This window comes from Pleurodeles waltl, chromosome 12 (assembly GCF_031143425.1).
Source record: "Pleurodeles waltl isolate 20211129_DDA chromosome 12, aPleWal1.hap1.20221129, whole genome shotgun sequence".
In the NCBI taxonomy this organism is placed as follows: Eukaryota; Metazoa; Chordata; class Amphibia; order Caudata; family Salamandridae; genus Pleurodeles; species Pleurodeles waltl.
The window spans coordinates 536,082,241-536,103,993 of NC_090451.1; the positions used below are offsets into that span (position 1 = coordinate 536,082,241).

Here is a 21,753-nt window from a genome sequence, read left to right on the forward strand (position 1 = left end):
AGAGTGAATTGTCTCAAGAGCGGACAATGGATGCACTGGATTGGAGTATGCATTGCAACAAAAGAGTTACCTGACGAGCCTGATGATAGGAACAGGAGAAGAGGAGCCCTCATCAATGTGTGAAAGACAGTTTAGTTATATCTTAGATTTGGGTTTTAGTTTTCATTGGGCCAACTGTAAACGTACAATTTCATTCCACTGAAGTTTTGCTTACCTGAACCAAGACACAATATCTCACTCATGCTAGGTTGACCAGATACAAAACTGTTATTTTGGATTCTCCGAATGGTACTCTGAAAAGGTGTACAGTGCTTAACCCAGAAACTTTGCTTCCAAAGGAAAATTTTGAAACTGATAAATTGAAGGAGGTTGAATATCACTGCCTGGAAGTAACTGATTTGTGCACCAAACCGATTCCTGACATTAAGGATACCCAATTGGAAGAAAATTACCAAATCCTTTTTTTGATGGTTCCAGTTTAAGAGATAACATGGGAACATGGAGAGCAGGATATGCTGTGTGCACCATTTCTGGTATACTCAAAGTGGCCTGGCTTCGAGGAGTGTATTCCACATGGGCGCTCTTACCAGAGCGTGTCATGCTTCTGCACAGCTTAAGGTTACCATTTATACTGATAGTCAGTATGTATTTAGAATAGTCCATGACTTTGATCAGCTATGATCACAGAGAGGTTTCATGACCTCTTCTGGTTCACCAATTAGAAATGGGTAAAGAATACATGATTTGTTACAAGCTTTACAAATGCCTGAAAAGATTGCTGTGGTGAAATGAAGTGCATACCTGAAATCACAAGATTTTGTATCAATGGGAAAGGGATATGCAGATTAATTTGCAAGGTTTTGCGCCCTGAATTGAATATCCTACAAGGACAAATGGGAATTGTTACAGGAAGAAGAAATATGTACAAATTTTGCCTTCAATGTGATTGACACTTGGAAAGAACTGAAAGCGCTTCAGGATAATGTTGACAAGGAGGAAAAGAAAACATGGGAAAAATTGAAATATGTTCAATGAGAAGACAATGTCTGGGTGTTCGGGGAGGGACAAGTGGCTTTACAAAATAACTTGTTGACTCAAATGGCTAGCTATTACCATGGTCAAGCACATGTTAGGAGGGATGCCATTATTTGCACCTTCAAACAGTTCTGGTTCAATCCAAAGTTTAGACAGGTTGCCGAAGCAGTTTGCCACGTTGCATCACCTGTCAGTAGATGAACGTGGTAAAAAGAACTGTGGTTAATATGAGCCACATTGGAAGAGCGGGAGGTTAATTTAGCAGGATGCAGATGGATTTTATTGAGATGCCTGTATGTGGAGGATTGAGATATGTGTTGGTGATTGTGTGCATTTTAAGTCATAGGATTGAGGCTTACCCCACACAATGAAATTATAGTCTTACTGTAGCAAAACTACTACTTAGGGAACTGATACCTCGTTCTGGGTTTCCGGTCTCTTTAGAATCAGACTGAGGAAGTCACTTCAACAGTGAAGTAATTAAATTGCTGTGTTCAGCTTTAGACATTTAGCAGCAGTTGCATTGTAGCTATCACCCCGAAGCATCAGGACTTGCTGAGCAAATTAATGGTACCTTGAAGTCAAGAACTGTAAAAATGTGTGCGTCAATGAACCTGAAATGGCTAGGCGCACTACCCTTAGTTCTATGGAGTATGAGAAACACATCCGACAGGAAGACTGGACTGTCGCCGCATTAAATCCTCATGGGCAGAGCAATGAGGTTGCTGGCGGTTCCTGCAAATGCTCTTGTGAATATAACAGATGATTTCATGTCGGACTACTGCAAGGGTCTGGCTGATGTGGTTCGCTCTTTCTCTCATCAGGTGAAAGCCACCACTGTGCAACCGTCTCAAGATCAAAGCCACAACCTGAAAGCTGGAGATTAGGTTGTGATCAGAAAACACAGGAGGAAGACTTGCTTGGAACCTTGATGGAAAGGCCCGTAATCAAGTAGTACTGGTTACTACTACAGCTGTGAAGTGTGCAGGAGTCCCGACCTGGATTCATGCCAGCCATACTTGAAAAGTACCCTGTCCTATGGACTATGAAGACGAGTTGTTGAGAGCACCAACAACTGCTGGACAATCTCCAGAAAAGGAGACGGAAACTGGAGAATCAGAGACTGAATCTGAGCACACCGAAGGTGGTTCAGGCACTCCTGTGAGAAAGTGGAAGACATACAGGAGGGTAATAGCGAACCAACCTCATATGAGAGAACAGGAGAGTCTAGTCAGAGGAGCGCTCTCCCAGAAGCAGACAATCTTGAAGGACAAACCGAGCAAGACACAGACCCCGAGGTTGAAGGAGTTGAGGCGGATCACAGTCAAAACGATCTGATCCTCTGTCAGAAGTCGCTGGTACATCAAGTCAAAATCCTGCAGAACTAGAAGAAGTTGAAAGTCCAACATTAAAAAGAGCATTGGCCAAAGGTCAACTGAAAGGAGATAAGTGGCCGAAATCACAAGCCAAGAGAAAAGAATCAATAACAGTGTTGACCATTGAAGAAGAAATAGACACAACAAGAAGAGAAGATTTGAGTGATGGAGAGTTAAAATGAGATTGAAGAGAAAATAAATTGCAAGCAGAAGGTAGGCAGGTCCTGAATGGGCATATGCAATGACTAGTGAATGGCAGAGTGAATTTTTGTCTTTTGTTTTGATCGTGAAATTCTAGGTCAATATTTTGCCATGTGAAGGAGATCAATGAACTGAACTTTGCAAAGTTGTGAAACTAAGAAAACAGAAGGAAACATTTTAAATTAACCAGAAGAGACATTTTGAGTAAACTGATTTGACAAGCTGCTAAACCGATTTGTGACAACAATTGCCAAGTTTGACAAGCTATCGATTTTTGACAAACGTTCTGGAAAAGGGACTAAAAGCTGTAAAAAATTGTCAAAGAAGATTTTTGTTTTGCTGCTTAGTTATACTTCTTGGTTTTTCTACTTTCTGGTTGTTTACAGACCATGAGTAACCCTAACAAGCAAATTAGAAAGAGTAGGTATTGGCTTAGCAATTGCATACATGATAGTATGCTTGATATTGATTCTGAGTATGAGCCTTATTGAAAGGACTATGGCTACTAATGCTTCTGCTCTAGAGACGACTACTGCACTTACAGAATTAGAAAAATTTAAGAGGGAGGAGATATATTTACATGCAAATAATGCACATGGTGATCTTTCTTCTAATGTCTTCTATCACTTATTAGATGAGTATGTTGAGACAATGAATTTGAGAGAATGTTATGTATGCACGCTAACTCCTTCATCAGTAGAGGAAGGGATTACCTATCATAGCTTGCCCTTAACATATGGGATTAGTTGCAGTCTTTTATTAACAAGATTCTATAACCAGGAATATATTCAGTATTTCTATTTGAATCATCAGGTAGTGCTTTATTTGTTCCAATAATTGTTTGAGAAGAGTAGCGAAAGAGAATAATATAGAATTAATGAGAAGTTTCTTTGAATCTACGTTGACATTTGGGACAGCTTACGCACATAGGAACAATCTTACATGTTTGCTTACACCTCCAGAAAATAGCTTCTTAGATCAGACTGTTGACAGGAGAAGGTCACTGAAGGAGAAGTTAGAAAAGGGTTCAGAGAAAAGGACATTTAGAAATGACAATGCATTTAGTGAAATCAACACACAAGGGGCATTAGCTTTAGATGCACAACACGTAGGAAAGCTTTGTGTATATAGGCCTAAATCTGGAACTGATAAATTGTGGGAATGAGCGAATGTAGACGTGTTTCTTTTCCAGAGTAAATGGACTTTTATGTTAAATGGACAAGACCCAGCAATTCAAGGGGTTTATTACATCTGTGGACCAAATGCATATTATCGTCTCTCAAGAGGATGGTATGCCACATGTTACTTGGCGATCGTTTTCCCAAAGATTTATCAACTAGAGAACCTAAAAGGGCTACATCATGCTAGACCAAAGAGAGAGTCTTATTATGGCATAGTTGGAAATATATTTGAAGCAATGATTTCCTCAGTAGGAGTTATTCTGAATTCAGTGAAAATCTGCAAGTTGTCTACTATTGTGGATAACTTGCTGACTAGTTTTCAGGAGCCATGATCATAATGGATACAGAAATGGCTGTGGTAAGATCTATGACTCTTCAAAACCGTCTTTCGTTAGACATCCTTTTAGCAAAGGAGGGTAGAGTTTGTAAATTGTTACAGTCACAACATTGTTGTACTTTCATTCCAGATAATAATAAGAAAATAAGAAGCTTTATTAACAAGTTGACTAATAGCAGCTCTGATTCAACAGAATTGAAGGAACCTGGAGTTTGGGAGAAGGTTGGCAAAGGTTTTGCTTCTGCGGGAAATTGGCTGGACAACCTAAGAACTGGAATATTTTTGAAAATAATACAGATAATATTGATTATTGTGACTTGTATAATTGGAGCATGAGGAATTTATAAATTGTATCATGATTAAAATGAAGGAGTTGAAAAATGATCAGATGAGGGAAGAAATTAAAATGGAAAGGTACTTTAAAGAAAATTCGAAAAGGGGAAGAATTTAAAGTTATAGCGAATCCAAATTTAAGGTAAATGAAAAATTTGTATTGAATGATGTAAAGTGTGGTGACATATTTAATCATCAGAGGAGGGATTGTGAAAGCTGAATTAATTACTAATGATTTTGCATTTATTAAGGGTTAAGAGTTTGGATGGAATTAGGCTAACATAGAAAATAATGTGTGACTTGGAAAATGTGCCCGCTTAAGTGGCCGCCATCTATGCACAATGTTTTTAGTCAATGCATATTAGTATTAGTTTATGAACACGTGTAGAGAAAAATGTAGTAGTATATCATATTAATGATTTCATGCTATGTTTTTGCTAAAATAACTTTAGGCCATAAAATGGCAGGGTTTGGGCCTAGTTTGCAAAACCTCATATCAAGCTGCAATGTTTATTAAATGGTGGAAAATGTATTATAAGACTAAATAATTAATGCTTTCATTGTTCAGGCTGTGCTGACCAAATTATTTGCAGATGTCATGAGAACTGCTTGTAGAACCATGCTGTATTAGAAAATGTAACAAAGTAGACGATGCGAGAGACTGAATGTTTTCTCAAGAGCGGACAATGGATGCACTGACTTGATTCAAGCAGCTGAACAGTTCCGGATGACTTTTATTTATAACTTTAATTTTATTGCTTAGTTTGTAAATGGTGGATGCTGATCCCTTAGAAATTGCTTCCTAAATGGTTCAGATAGCTTAGAGCCCACCGTGTCTGAGCCATTTCCTTTCACTGTCCCGTTGCTGAAGCTGACCAGAAGGATGTCCAACTGACGAAGAGAATCGCTGCTTGAAGATCCATTGATTGGCTGTAGGTTTTTGTTCTTTGCTTTCTAGGTACCAACCACTATTTTGTTAGAGCCATAGTTAGGTGTTTTCCAAATTAACTTCTGACTAAATTACTTTTGCAAAAAGTCCAAACATGCTATTCTAATAGGTGGGATAGTTAGTAATCCCACAGTTGGCAAATGTTATTAATTAAGAATTGATACTGCTCACCTGTTGAATCTAGATATATGTCATTTCTATTGCTCAGCTATTGTTGCTATTAATTTGTACTGTGACCCTTGAATGCTTAATTGCAAAGACATTAGTTAAATTGAGATTCTTTAGAAGATTTGGTCAGCCAGTGTTATTTATATATGTGTATCATTTGGTATTGAGACTAACATATGTGATGTTAGCATTGTTAATATAGAGAAATACATTTTCTAACTTTTACTAAAAAGTGTGGTTATTCATGGCCACATTGGTCATGGTGCGTGAAGTTTACTGACTCAAGATTTCTGATCAATTGATGCGTAAATTGTTGTCACTAGTTTTGGTTGTGAATAAACTTAAAAGGTGATGGTGAGATTCCTCTAAGTGCGGTCAAAAGATCTATCGAACCTCTAACGTGTCCCCTTATGAATAAATTATAAAAGACCAAATAAGGTCAGATGCGCTCACAGATGTTTACTATTTTATTTTTTCTCCTGCCTTTTTTTGTTTTAGTTTCTTCTTTCTTAAGCATCACAGAGGATTTCTCGGGTGTTATACTGAACACCTGTGTATGAGTCTTGTCTCCATATCACAGTACTTTTGGATTGCTGATTCTGGGGTGTTTTATCAAAAACTAGCGTTTTAACTGTGCACATTTAAATATTTGACTTGATAAGTTCCAACTGACTTTGTGCATGTTAGTTACAAAATTACTTGCTATGTGTGGTCTTGAATGACATTTGATATTAGTGACTAGTTCTTATTTAATGGCTCTATTTACATTATGTATTGGTTTTCAGGATCCAAAACATTACTCGACCACAATTTCTCTTTTCTTTCCCGGAGGAATCAAAAATACGGTGGTCCAACTGGAAGAAGGTCTTTGCAACACTATGCCCGTGTGTGTGGAACTTCACTCAGTGCAGAAAGGAAAGTCTCCGTGCTACTTCACAGTCTAGGTCTAGAGGCCCAAGAAGTTTATGAACATCTTCCAGAGCTTGAGAGAAATGATGCAGAAGGTTTGAATGAATTTGAAGTATGCATCAGAAAATTGAACAAACATTATTTGCTTAAAGTGAGTACAATATAAAAACAGTACCATTTTGGGAGGAGTCCAAAAACCTCAAGTCTGTTGAGAATGATGTCACAGATTTGCGCACGATGTCCACCAAGTGAAAATTTGAGGCTACCCTTGGATCGAATACGGGATAAACTTATGTTAGGTTGTAATATGAAAAGATGAGTTGTGGCAAAAGCATGACCCAAAATTAGAAGAGGTATTGATAACTGCAAATAAAATTGAACCTTCTCTTGCACGCGTTGAGGTGATAAGAAAAGAAAATGGTTTAACATCAATTCAAAAAGTACACAGCATACGCAGAGCATCAGTGAAAGGTTTAAGTAATTCTATAAAAACCTTCCTCAAAAACTGAGAAAACATTCAAGGGTGAGTGCTTCAGAAGGGGGGAGTTGGGACATCTAGTGAATGCCAAGTTTTGTCCTGCAATGTTGGCCTAACGTTGCATTTGCAGCAAAACAGGACATTATGCAAAGTTCTGAAAATCTCAAAAAAAATAAAACAGTGAAGGAAGTAAATTGTGAAGACAAAGGTGAGCCCAAGTATGATGACCTAAATTGCGGGGAGGTGGTACTGCAGGTTGGTCAACAGAAAGGAAAAAGCCCAATTGATGGTGTTAGTGTGAATGGAGAACAAACTAGTATGCTGTTTGATTTAGGAGCGAAGATTTTATTAATTCCCAAAGGGTTTTTACAAGTAAAGGTTGGAACGTAAAGTCAGTGTGTTCAAACCCAATATTAGACCTTTAGCTTATGGTAGCTAGCCAATTAAACTACTAAGTTACTTTATAGGAGAACTTGAGTACAAAGGATATCTGACACCAGAAACAATTTACAACCATTACAATGGTGACAGCATCATTAGCTGGCTCCATCAGAGGGACCTTAATGTGTTTTTAGTCCCCAACAGTAATACTTCTATTGTTTTGAGAGATGTATCAGCTATGAGTAAGTCAAAATCTGGAACAGAAAGAAAGGTAGAAGTTAATGTTTTACACAAGAAAAGCAAAGGCATTCTGGTTCATACTTTTTCAGAGGGAGTTCAAAGAAGTTTTTAATGAAATGCTAAGGTGTCTGTCTAACTATGTACATAAAATAGGTCTTAAAGAAAAGGCTTATCCTGTGGTGTGCAAACTCTGTGGTGTACCGCTGGCCTTAAGAGAGGCAATGCACCCTGAACTCAACAAACTGAAAGAGGAAGGAATTATCGTGGAGACCGAAGCAACCGAGTGCTTACCAAACTCAATGGGGCAAGAGTATCTTCTATTTTGGTCCTCAAAGCAGAAAATCATCAAATTAAGATTGACAACGATGCCACTAATTTAACATCTTTCATCACTCCCTTTGGATTGTTTAAGTTCACTAGATTACCTTTTGGGTTAAATTCAGCTGTCTCCATTTTTCTAAAGGGCAATGGAAAATGTTCTTGAAGACGTACCTGGTGTTAAGATTTACCAGGACAATGTCTTAATATATGGCTCTAAGCAAGATGGCCATGATCTCAGGGTGACGTTAGTACTAGGGAAGTTTAAGGAGAGAGGACTCACATTGAGAGAAGCTACGTGTACGTTCAATCTCTCAGAAATTGAGTGCCTTGGACATAAGCTTACGTGTGATGGCATCAAGCCCAAAGATCAATTAGTCAGAACCATAATGAATCTTCCTGTTCCTATGTGCAGAGATTAATTGGTCACTTTTTTAGGGATGGCTGGATACTATAATAAATTTGTTCCAGGATTTTGCAGCCACAATCATGGTTTAAGAACTCTTCTAAAGAAAGGAGTGAAGTTATTTTGGTCCACCCAATGCAATCTAGAGTTCCAAGATATTAAGAGTGCTTTGACAACTGCTCCTTCTTTGTAGAGTTTTGACACAATGAGACAGTCTCTTTTAGTTACTGATCAAACTCTAAAGGATTAGATGCAGTACTCAAACAAATCAAGGGCAGAGAAGAAAATAACATTACGTTTTTGAGTAGAGCGTTGGCTTGCCCTGAAAACAGGTTCAGTTATTGAAAGGGAATCCTTGTGCATCTATTGGGTTATTAAAAAAGTAAAGACATTTCTTTGGGGTGCTAATTTTGTTGTTAGATCTGAAAACAAACCCCTCAAGGACCTGTTTTGCAAGAAGAACCTAGATAATATCTTGTCTAGAATTTACAAATGGATTGTTGCTTTGCAAGACTATGACTTCAAAGTAGAGTACATCCCTGGAATAGAAAACAGAGCAGCTGACTGCCTTTCACATCTAGTCTTAGTCAAAGCTGAACCTGACGACTGAAAAGACAATGGGGATCAATGGAATTTAGAGGATTTCAAGGTCTGCGAAGTTACTGAAGGTATAATTAGTGAATGTCATTAAGTTTCTTGATGACATTTTTAGCAGAAAGGGCATTCTTGAGCATTTTGATGGCTAATGGTGTGCAACTAATATCTAAAGAGATGTGGCATTTCCTAAAACAAAAATGAATTAGACGCAAGAAGTATTTGCTAAATCATCCTGAAACTAACAGGATGGTGGAGAGGTTCATAGAGTTTTAAAAGAGTCTATCCAAATTGCAAAACGACAGAACAGAGGTTGGAAAAGTGAGATCCTTGAGAGAGTGAGAATATATTGTCTGACCCCTCATTCGATTTCAGGCAAAGTACCTTTTGAACTATTCTGAGGCAGGAGACCTAATATGCTGATGTATCCTTCCAGGATGATGTCTAAGAATGTGTGAGGTGTGACAGACAGTGAAGCTTGGAAGAATACTCAGAAAAGATAAAATTAGAAAAAGGAAACAGATATTTGATGTGGGAAAAGCTACTGATAAATTTGGAGTACAGGTAGGTGACTGGGTGAAGGTAACGTATCCCACAAAGAGTGGAGGGGCTAAGTTTTCTACTTCATATAGAGTCATTGAATTGTTCCATAATGCTGTAAAACTCAATGATAACTACATCTAGAACTTAGGCAGAAATTCTGTTGTGAGCTCTGACACTGAGAGGTACAGAAATAAAGGCAAGGGACGCTGAAGGTGGAATCTTGTTCAGTCAAAATTTATGAAGGATTATGTGGTGAGTCTGAACTTGGAAAGATTAAAATAGCAGTTGTTAAACCCTGACTTATGAAAGATTATATTTAAGTGTTGGATGTGCAAATCAACAGTTGTTACACCCAAGTTCTTGAAGGTTTATTTAAGTATTTAAATTCTGATTAAGATCTTGTTTATTGGTGCTTATTTTTAAGTGTCTTCATTTTCTCTACATATTCTTTGATAAGTTATAAGATCTTTACTTAACCTGTATTTTCTGTTCTATTTTAAGATTCTAGACTGTATTTCTCAGCTTTGGACTGAAAAAAAGAAATCTAATGGGAGGAAGATGAGTAGTATCTTACTATTAGATGTAGTGAGTAGTCTTAGAATATTGTACTTGTCAGGAAATTATGCTTAGAATGTTTATATTGTAATATACTTTGGAGCTTTAATAAGGAGTCAGACATTGATAGCTGGTGTGGTGGATGGGGCATTTCCAGTACTCTCCTGAAGATAATACATTCTTTATTGTCATACTCATTCTGGAATGATTCTTACTTCATCACAACTGCAATGCTCAATATAACAAGCAACATAAAGCTACCAGATTCCCAATATACAGGTGTGTGTCTAATATGTTAGAAGGCTTCCTCCCTCACTCCATCCTCCCCTCACTTGTAGTCTAGTGTCTAGTGGTGTAATAATGAGTGCAGATGCAGCACTCACCCCTCCTTTAGCAACTAGTCTTTGGGGGAGAATCAGCCAATCAGTCTCTTACCCAATCGCTGGGTGGTGGGGGGGGGGGGCTGCAATCAGCCTCTCTGCTCACAGTCTGTGTTCACTGGAGGAAAGTGGTGGTCAAGTCACACAGTTTTCCTGCTCGGGCCAGACCATGAAGACAGCCGTTTTGGGCCTCTGGCTTCAGAAGGAGAACCATTTTCGGAGTATGAAGGTGTCAGCAGCAGGTGGACCTTGCAGCTGCAGTAGGCCTTCGTCCTCCAAACTGTTGAGTTTTGGCAACAACCGTGCTGGGTATCCCTGGGATGTCGTTGTGATGCAGTGATCTTTCCAAGTGACAGCACTACAGCAGTTAACCAGTACTTCACCACACAGTGCCTTGAGGCAGCAGGTTGATCATAGAAGTGGCATACTCTGATAAGCAGACTCTGCGTCAGTGCTAGGCTTGCCACTGTTACAGGTCAGCTGTGTACCCTAGGGCAGGCTCCATGGGGTCACAGCTTGCCAGAATAGCTATGGGTTTGGCCCTCCCTACTCATTTTTGGAAAATACTAACAGGTGTGACTGTCACATTGTTTTGTATTTTATTGTAACTTGCTTCTATTGCGTTATGATTGCACAGCAGCTCAACATGTTAATTCTACATTACAGCAGAAAGAAAGACAAAAAAATATAAAACAAAAGTGCTACTGCAGGTGACTGAAAAATCTTGCAGGGCTTACGTTACCAAAACATATTTGTGAAAAGCTTTCTCCTTATTGGACTTGTAGGGTCTACAAAAACTGAGGACTGCATGTCCCCTTCTGTAAATGTCTTTCCCTGGGCTGAGAAGCCAGAATTCGAGCTAACAGAAGACATGAAGACATGAAGACATGGGATAAAATTGTGCCCTAGTTTTGATTTACTGGAAGGCTTCTAATAACTGGAAAGACGTTTGAGAGCTGCCCTTTACTATCTTGATGAAACTGAGTGATTGTGACCTTGCTATTGTCCTTGGAAGAACCCTCTAGGTTAAAGGATTGAAATGGTTCATACCATTAAAAGAAATATGAATGGATAGTTTTTAGATTACAGGTTCCGATTTGTGGACTTTATTCAGTTTCGTCATCTCATTAACAGATTCATAATAAGGACACCCAAGTTACAAGTTCTCCGGACACAAAATAGTTCTATTGTATTGTTTCTACTCAGAGACCTGCCTTCGAAAATTAGCATGTACATGTAATCTTCTTAGAAACGTTTTGCACAAGACGAGACTGGTGAATTTCATTCCAGAGATGCATCCATAAACTGGGAAAGATGAAGCTAGCACTAAAAGGGCATATCCTACATCATAAAGTTGTCTGCCACGGTGCACAACATATCCTTGTCCTCAAGAGGTATTCAAAGGACCTGACTGATGATGTTTTGATTTAATGCTTCAGCCATATCTCCAATTCCTCCTTTAAGAACTTAAGACTCCTTGTTAAGATAAGTTCTCATTTGGGGAGCGTAAGAGCCCATCAAGATCAACAAAAAGTAGTATTTCTAGGTGGGATAAGAGTGCAATATTCTTTCTGGTATGCTGAATATTTTCCACATCCCACCACCCTCCAAATTGGTAAGTGATTCCCTGTAAGAAAAGTCCAGGGGGAGCCCTGAGCGATGAACATGGACACTAGCATCACAGGCACCTCTAAGGGACAGATGCTCCCTTTGAAGAGCTTACACATTTGAGCAAGGTGGCGAGGATAATGGCCATCTTGCTCCCCTGGACTCACCAGGTCAATGATGTTGGGTCACAGAATTCAACCTTGAGACCTCACTGAACTGATAGGATCCCTCAAAGGAGACCTTATTACCCTAGCTTTATGTTGGAGGCACACATCAGGCACAATCGTAGAGATGGAGGCTTCCAGCTCTGAGGTGGCCGACCTGTGTGAACCACTCCTGGTCATAACAGTTACGTACTGTACTGGGTGTAGGAACACTTTACAACAACAATCCACTGATAACTTGCATGTACTCCAAGGAAGACACATTTCTCCTGTGCTAAGAAACAAAATATACTCTGAATAACCAACAAAGAGTTTTTAGAGGATCTCATAATGGCAGTAACAAAGGGATCAGGACTGGACCATATAGCTACTCTCCAAACAAGATAACTGTCAGTTGCACAAGATTCATCATTTGAAACAAGAATGCTGCAGCATTTGCTACATTTTCTGTTAAGGACGTAGGTAAGGCACAGCCAAAAAAGAACAACTGAAGAAAACGTCAAAAGCTGTGACAAGGGACGATTACTTTGGCTCTTAACTTTGAGAAACAACTATTGGCCATGAAACTATAACAATGAGGCCAGATTACTTGGGAATGCAAGAGTGCCAAGGCCTACAAATACCACTTTCAATGGAAAATATTCTGTAGACCAAAATACTGCCACAACATTCTTCACTTTCTGGAGAAAAAATTAAATTCCTGATATCTCACAAAACTCCAGGACAGGGGTGGATTGGGCTGAAGGCTGATTATTATTTGTTCTTCTCAAAACTCTGAGGATATAGTAAATATGTGGGTTCATGATAAAATAATATTTATGCAGTTTATGCTTTGATTAGCCACTAGTGATGTTTTGATGTGTAGTGCTTTCCTTTCTAATAATCAACAGCCTCAGCAAAGTATTTTGTGTTTTTCGAGCGAAAGCTGGAGTGCAACCCGCTTCCTTTATATTAATTATCCTATTCCCGTTCCAATGAGATCTCCACCTCCAACATTTGTCCTCTCATTAACACTAAGCATCCTCTTCAGTCTTCGAATCCACTTTCAGTCCTATGATAAACTCATTATGCTTGTGATACTGATAATTATTTATGTCCAGTTTTTTCGCCCACTGTTCTTCTAACCCTCATTTGACCCCTCACATACCAAAATGATCCCAGTCTTCGTGCAGGTTCTGAATCTCCTGTTGATTACGACCCTCCGCAAAGATGGGTTTTGGATTCTTCTCAAAGCCACCTGACAGGATACCCCCCTGCCAGCTTCGAATATATATCCTTCCATCTGGATCCACAATGGCTGCAAGAAGTTTAAACAAAAAGTAACTGAAACATGGTGAATCAATGTTATTAGTGCCTCAACAGACAAGAAATCATCTGGGCACTACAGAAAGACAGGCAAGGGAGAAACAGCGTTCCCAACTTTCACTCCAGTCTTTCCAATACATTGCTGATGCATAGTGTACAAGCCTATAACAGAAACAAAAAAAACTTGACAGTAGACCATACTGCTTGCAAGACCAAGAAAGATTACATCTCAACATCAAAGGTCAAGGAACTTGAAAATGCAACAGTTCAATTATTAATAGATCTCAAAATATTCTAGAGCAAAACATTCATGATACTGTATGAATATTAAAATGTTCTCACTATTAAGACAAAAACAAATAATGCTGCTTGGAGTGTTGTTTCTTTCTGTTGCTGGTCCAAACCATATTTAACTGCAAGACTCCTTCCTTTCTTAAGAATCCAACAGATTTATTCTTGCAATCTATTAATCTGTTTGTGTTCCTAATACAGTGCATGTAAAAAAGAAATTCTGAATATCTTTTGTGCTACTGGTTGCACTGCAGATAGCATCAGATAAGAATAAGAAAATTAATTGATACCCACGAGCCACATATATGACAAACATTTTAGCCAAATACAACAATGTTCTAATTTTGTGTTAGGAAACAAACCTGCCCTTTTGCAAATCTCTCCGTGGTTTGTCAGGGCACAATGTGGCATGAAACCTCCCTTCTCATCCCAAAGGGACCCAGCACATTGGCCTAGCAGGGTGTTGGAACTAGGAGCTCTCAACGCCGAAGCACCTGCAATACAGGCATTGTAAATATATATGTATAACTTGTATAGTCCCAAAACTAGCTTTAAAGCAAGAACATGTTCTACATGATGGGGTTTTACAGTGGGCTGAAGAGAAGCTGCTTAAAAAGAGTGTGAGCAGGAAAGGTTTAGGGACTGTCTGGCATCTGGCTGATACATCCTTTCACTTTCTTTTTCTGGAGAGCAAGAGAAAAATGATTTGCTTTTAGTCACTTGCACAACCGCTAAATGGCTGAAAATTGACCTCTTAAAACGATGATATTTAGGATGAGTTTTACATTTCATTTATTTTCTGGCCTATATAGACAAAATATTAGAGGTGGCCGGGGCTAAAACATTGGAGAATAGACTAGTATACTGAGGAGACCTATAGGTTGGCAAGTCTCAGCATAATCCCCGCATGGGAAGGAGGAGGAATAGTCTGTGGTGAGCATACCGACAGCTCCCCAAATGTAATTCTTCGTTTGGCAAGTTATACTTAGGTACAGTGCCTGTAAATCCAGTGTGACAATGGACTCAGGGGTTCTTTGTCAAAGCACCAATTAAACATTGTTTTCCCTCTTAATCAATTATTTAATGTTACTTATTGACTAGTGCTCATTTGCCAAGATATATAAGTACATTCAAAATACTGGATAACATACATATGTCCAGAAAATAAGTATGCTAACTAGGCTATGAAAAAGATTGCGTTTGTTTGGAACTTCACACCATGGGAAAATAGTATTATCCCAGCCATGAATTACCTCATATACACAGTAATATTTTGGGACAATTATAACCAGCAATGAGCTGTATCATGGCCAGTTTGAGAAGAGGTACGCAACATGAAAGGATTTTGAAAAATTGATTAACACAGAGAATTTATGAATATAGAATCTTGAGATATTATGCATATACTTTATAACAGTATTATATTTAAAATAATAGGAGGGTTTTATTTTATCAGCAGGTTTCACAGGATCAGGAATTTACTGATACTGATGAAACGTACTGATGAAAAGAACTGATAAGCAAAAATTAAAGAAAGTACAATACAAAAGCTTTTGCTATTAGATTATAGGTGAGTAAATAACTGGCATATTTTATTTCTAAACAAGGATCATGAAGATAAGCTACGATGTAATGTGAAGGACCGAAACCAAGATAAAGGGAATATGAAATTAAAATACTTGGAAGATCTTAATAATACCTTTGCCATAGTATTCTTATTTGGTTTATTTTGCCTTTGTATGAAATACGACTGTTGTATTGGTTGGCTTATTTTAATTCAAATTGTTTTATTGTGGTACATATTACTTTGTTTCCAATCGTGAGAAAGCTTCTGTTTGAAGGTTGCAAAATGCATGTTGGATGATGCAATGCTTACAAGTGGGTATATGAATAACAATAAAAATGGGAATTTATAATAATATATAAAGTGGACAGGCTGAATATCCTTTCCAATTGATATCTGTATGAGGTGATTATCTTTAGTCGCAGTAATAACTTTGAAATAAAGTATTGATGACAACACAAAAGAAAAATGGTGCTGCATCCTTTTACTTTTAAAATAAATTAACACCTTGAGCTTCAATGCTTGATTGGAGACCCAGCAGTAACATTCTACTGAATGCTAAGAAAGGCCATGCTCACTTATTTCATTAGCACTCCAAGCTTCCAAAATGTGAAACCTATAGCCAGTACTCATCTGCAGTGACAACTCAAGCTCCAAGGAAAAAAAAAATCACAGTTGATCTCCAATAAATGAAGCATGGATAAAGACATTCGAGACCTGCCTGACAATAGCATCAAGGTTCATACTTTGGATTGTGCCAGTTACAATGAATCCACCGTAAAATATCCATCAATTTAGCAATGCTCATTACATGAAGTAATTGAATGCCACATTTCACTTTAAAGTCTCAATCAGTGAGATATCACTAGAGTTACCACAAACTCTGGTACTACTATACAATGCAGGAAAGGCGTGTGTTTAGAAGCCCTAGAACAAAAAAAGTTTTAAAAAAATACATTGTAAATCTATGCTGTATTACATATAGAGAAAAGCTCACTGGAATTAAGGTAGAACTGAACAGATAGAATCATGTTGTTCCGGTACAAATGAGACAATGGCCCAAATATAACTACAAACAAGTAAAGTGGAGAATCACACTTGAGCAGAGATATTGAATTAAGAAGATGATTTTCCAAAGTATGTGTTCATGTATATTAGAAAGTGACCTAATCTCTTTCTTGTGTCTGGATTTACATACTATTTATTTGGTGTGGTTTCTGTAAATTTTACTTCAAAATGCTCCACCTTCAGAGACCTTTCTTTAAGACTGTTACTGTCTTGCCATGGGCCTGTAAACTTCCAAGAGTTTTCTTATCTATCAGAGGTCCCTGAATGTATTTTACTGTGAGCCATACTAAATTCAAGACTATACATAGTCTCCTTCAAGAAACCTGAAACATTCAGGTAAAACAAGTTTTAATACAACCTAAAAGCCATAGAAAAAATTTAAATGTCTCGAACAGAAAAGGTGTGAATGCCACTAAGTCATCTTTCATTAAAAAAAACTAAGAGATATTGCAATATTCAACAGTGCTGTGAATTATATTTGTGCATGTTCAAAATAACCTTAATTAGCTTAGCTAAAACCATGTTACACCACAAAATAGCAGATGCATTTTGGAAGGACTGCATATCCCACAATCCTTAGAGCCAGAGGAGGCGCAGTCACTGGAGCATCGCTGTCAGTCGCAGCTCTTATAATCGCATTTGCTCGCCTCCAACACAGGATGCCACAAGACAGTGGGAGCAATTTGGAAGGACTGCATGTGCTTAGCGCTAGAGGAGGCACCATCGTCACCTGACTCCCGCTTCAGCCACAGTGCTTATAAGCCAAGGGTGGGCCTGTCCACACCTTGAGGAAGTCGGGCCACCCCTCTAACATCTAGCTTAATGTACTCTGGGGCGGGATCATCTTTCCTGGTGTTCATGCTTTCGATCCTCCATCACTGATTAATGGACTTAAGATCTAGAATGGCTAACGGATATTATTTCTCAATGTTATTTGATTGTAGATTGCTATTTTTTTTGTATTATTGCTGCTTTAGTGTGAGTGGTTGGGAATACCAGGCTCTTGTGCCAGGACTGAGTCTCACATTCTCCTTAGGATTTTTTTAAGGTAGTGTAATACATTTTATCTTTAGCAGTAACTCTAGTAATAGTGCTTTGCCTTATAGTAGTAGGGGATTTTTTCCTATTTATAATATTGTGAAACCCCTACAACTAGAAAGGAAGGCGCCTGAAGTGGCACTGAGCTCTAACAATGCAAAAAAAGTCTCTTATTTCAGCAGGAGCTAATTGTGAGATGGACAGGAATGATAATCTACTACCTGAATGTGTAGAAACCCTTACTCATAATACCCCACGTGTTCCTACAGTATCCCCCACCCCATCCTGATACCCTCTTAAGTAAAGGGTAATAGTATATCTCGAAGATCTTCGAGAAAGTAAAAGCATTGACTTGCGCTGGCCAAGATAACTAAAGTAGAAATTCTTTGAACATCCTTCTTTGGGATTCCGCTTCGGGGGCTCAAACGTTTGATCAGATTAGCCCAGGCACTGAGTGCCAAAATAGATATTCAACTCGGTCTATTGATAAAGCAGATATTAATATGGGGGCGAGAGGAAGGGGGTGGGATGGCAGGCAACATGATCTCTAATGAGCAACAAGGGTTTGCAGAGTAATATGGAAAGCCTGGTGGATCTGATCCTTGGTTTAAGAGAAGAATTTCGTGACTTGAAGACTACTGTTTCATTACAGGAAAAATTTGGTAACGCTTTAGGCCAGAATAGAGACAGTCAGGCTGACAGGGCAATATGGGGGAATGATAGACCACCCAGCAAAAGGCCCATAAATGAACCCTCAACCACAGGTTCTAGTGCATCTCTATTTTCAATTCAGAATGAATACAAATTCCCAAATCCCTCCCAATGTCTAGAGTGCATCTTGAGAGATGGAGATGAATGAAGCTTGATACCTTTTGTACAAGGTTGTCCACTCAGGTAGGGGAAGACCATTGAGAGGTTTAGCTTCTTGGTTTAAAATCTTGCTAATTTGTTCTATTTCTGTCAATTCTCAAGATCTACTGGCGATTAGATTGAACCTTTCCCTCAAGCGTTGCCCTGAGTATTTTTTATGTTTATAATCAAGTGGAAGTTAAAAACAGTAAATCCATGGTGATTAATGTGTTTGAGAATAGTCTCCTAAAGTCGACTAGCAAGGACTACTTATAAGTAGCTGGTGATTACAATACGACCATAGAACCCTGGTGGCCAGTTCCCAAAAGCTGTATTGAAAATAGGTAGGTCTGACCACTGACTTTGTGTTTCACCACTGTGCATATTAGTTGTTCAGTGTTCACCAGTTGCAGATTACATTTTGTATTCAGTTTAGCGGCCTATTGGCTTTATCATGGCGTTAGACATTGCAGTTGAGACACTGCAGATGAGCTGTATTTTTCCACATGGCAAACTAAGCTTGTGTTTTTCGTATTTTCTCTTAACAAACACGATAGCATGATAAGAAAGCACGTATTTTTTGTTTTCTCCAGTGAAGGGAACAGGTCGGCCTTGGAAGGGGAGCCTTGAAAGGTTGGTCAATTTGCAACATTTTTCTTCCAACTCTGACTTACAGTAGAAAGCATGTTTGAATATTTCCATTTGAGAGGAGGGGTTTTCTCCAGGGAACCCTTTCGTTTTTTTAAACTATAAAAGAGGTGGTCCTGCTCAGTAGCGAGGGAATTTCCGAGACCTCGGTCAGAATTGGACGCCAAATGCCCGTGAAAGTGAGGATCTCTTTCTCGCAGTTGAACAGGGACCGTCTTCTTGCTGGCATGAGAAAGATGAAGAGCTTGGCACGCCCTACGGTGATGAATGTTTACTTTATCCTTTGCAATTATGCTATAATATATTCACATATATTTGCTGTGTACATTGCAGTTGAGAATCACTTTTATATATTTTCCTTTCATTCCTGTGAATATTTTTAAATGGTGCCTTCGACCTACTAATCTCATTCGTTTTTTTAGGAACCTCATGGTGGAATAATAATAAATGTCTTCTTTAAACTAAGAAGTGCATTCCAGAGATTTTTGTCAGCTTGGTCATTAGTGAAAGCAAAACAAACGCTAACATCCCAACAGGATAGCCAATAGAGCACTCCCCAGCTAAATGGTCTCCAAGGGCAGCACAAAAGTTGGCATTGATGCTAAAACATAATTTAAGAGCAGCTAACAAGAGAATTATCTCTGATTGGGAAGACAGGTTCACTTTTAATAGACCGGGTTGTACCAGCCGAAACAACAATTTCTTAGTTGACCTCAAACCTTGGCCATTTCTGACAGACATATTTATATTGGATAGGATGGATAGGGACTACAGTGCCCTATCCACTCTAGTGGCCTCACTCTAGTGGTCAGTCTTGTGGCGATACCTCCAGCTGTAGGAAACATAGGGATAAGGGCTATTTCCCATTCCAATAATGGAAAAACTATACAATGGAGCTAGGGAGTGAAGCATCCAGAGGCCATGGAAACAGTTCCACGAAGGCAAATGTGGAGGTGAAAAAAACTAAATGATTTCTCCTCCGAGCAAAGAATTTCCGTGTCAGAGAACCACAATATGTTGTTTTCACAAACAAGAGTGCTTCTAGCCGATAACATAGGGGGTTCATAATAAAAATCAAAAGGAGGCTGCACGTTATAATAAAGCATATAGGACTGCAAAAGCGGACATATTAGCGGCAGTCAAATTCAAAAACAGGAATGATCTAGTGAGGTGTAGAACAGCATACAAGAGGGAGTTGGCCAAAGCCAAGAGAGATTGGGAGACTACCATGTGGAAAATTCTACACAGTGCAATGTTATCCAAGGATAACAAAGTCTTCTGGAAAATAACCTCTGAATGGAAATGGCAACCTGAGAGGCCTGCATTTTTTTGTACAACCCCATGATTGAATGGTTCACTTTGGCAGTTTATATACAAGCGGAGAGTATTCTTGTGGGGAACAGAAGGTTTGCTGGCTCTCTCCAATCTGAGTAATCAAGACCATATTCAATTTGAGCTTAATGAAACTGTGTTGGACATATAGTATCACTTTAAGAGCTCCAGGACCTGATAGATTCCTAATGACCTCTATTTGGCCCATCTGGAGGCTTGGTGCCCCTATATTAATTCCTTATCAAAAGCTATTCTCCAGGGTATGGAGATTCCCTCATCCTGGAAAATGGCAGAGAGTATTCATTTTTTTTAAAAGGGGCAACACAATGCTCCCAGTATCTACCAGCCAATAGGCTTGATTGATGTCCTACAAAATATTTTTTTGTAAACAGGTGTTTGTGCATCTTCAAGATTGCATCCCTGAAAATGTTGTGTTGATGGATTCTCAGGAGGGTTTTAGAAGTGGTGTTAGCACACCTGGCCAGATCTTTCGTTACAACAACCTTTATTGGAAGGCTTTGGTAATTAATAGTGGCAAACTGTATATTGCTTTTGTTAACTTGTGTGCAGCTTTTGATCTGGCCCCCAGGGGCAAGATGTGGAGGGTTCTGGAAGAGATGGGTATTCCTCCAAACTTGTTGGCCATTTTGGTGCACCTACACACAGAAAACTTTGCCAGAGTAAAGTGGGGGGAGCATCATCAAATAACAGATCCTATCAAGGTCAATCGTGGTGTAAGACAGGTTTGTGGCCTTGCCCCTACTTTGTTCTCCCTGTACATAAACGGTGTTCTCATATGCCTAGGCAGGGACAGGTTTGAGTCTACAAAAATGGGTGAACGGAGAGTGCCCACCCTGCTTTTTGCAGATGATACACTGTTCCTCTAGTAATCCCCTCTATGCTTACAATATTTGTTCACTAATTTTCACACTTGTGTTGAATGGGGGCTGGAGCTGAATAGCTCCAAGACTGAATTAATGATTTTTAGCCCTGATAAGCAAAAACAACCACAGAGTTACATGTATCTGGGCAAGGATCCAATAGAACAGGTTTCACGTTTTGACAATCTGGGTGTTAGATTAACATCAAATCTAAATTGGGCTCTGCAAGTGCAGAAATCACAAGTATTAATAATCCCAAAACACAGCAAAAATACCTAAGGTGCATAAAAAGACAGTATCAAAGAAAAAACTGCTCCAGCTCTAGTGTTATACAATATTAAGAATCTGGGGGCAGTCCCGTATGGGTCAGAAATTTGGGGAAAGGACCTGAGGAGGACTGCTCTGCTGCCCAAGAAACTACACGAAGAGAAGCTGCACCGTCTTGGCTCCTGGCTCTGGGAAAAGTTGATTCTCATCCCCAGATCAGAGCAGTGACTCCAAGGATCAGCTGGTTGATTCCCTGGAACCAGCTCCAGGAACAAATGAGCGTAAGATGCCCAAACCAGCAAGTTGGTAGCCACCACAGACATTGTGCTGTCACCTGCCACCGCAAGCCCAAAG

General features: G+C 39.0%; 1 protein-coding gene across 2 annotated transcripts in view; it reads right to left on the reverse strand.

Annotated features, from left to right (window-relative positions):
• Positions 1 to 21,753, reverse strand: part of PDPR (pyruvate dehydrogenase phosphatase regulatory subunit) — a 685,893-nt gene that overhangs the window by 323,684 nt on the left and 340,456 nt on the right. For both annotated transcript variants that reach the window (XM_069217552.1, XM_069217553.1), the window contains exon 8: positions 13,304 to 13,453. In XM_069217552.1, coding sequence (XP_069073653.1) covers positions 13,304 to 13,453 — 150 coding nt within the window. The remainder of the gene's footprint in view (positions 1 to 13,303; positions 13,454 to 21,753) is intronic.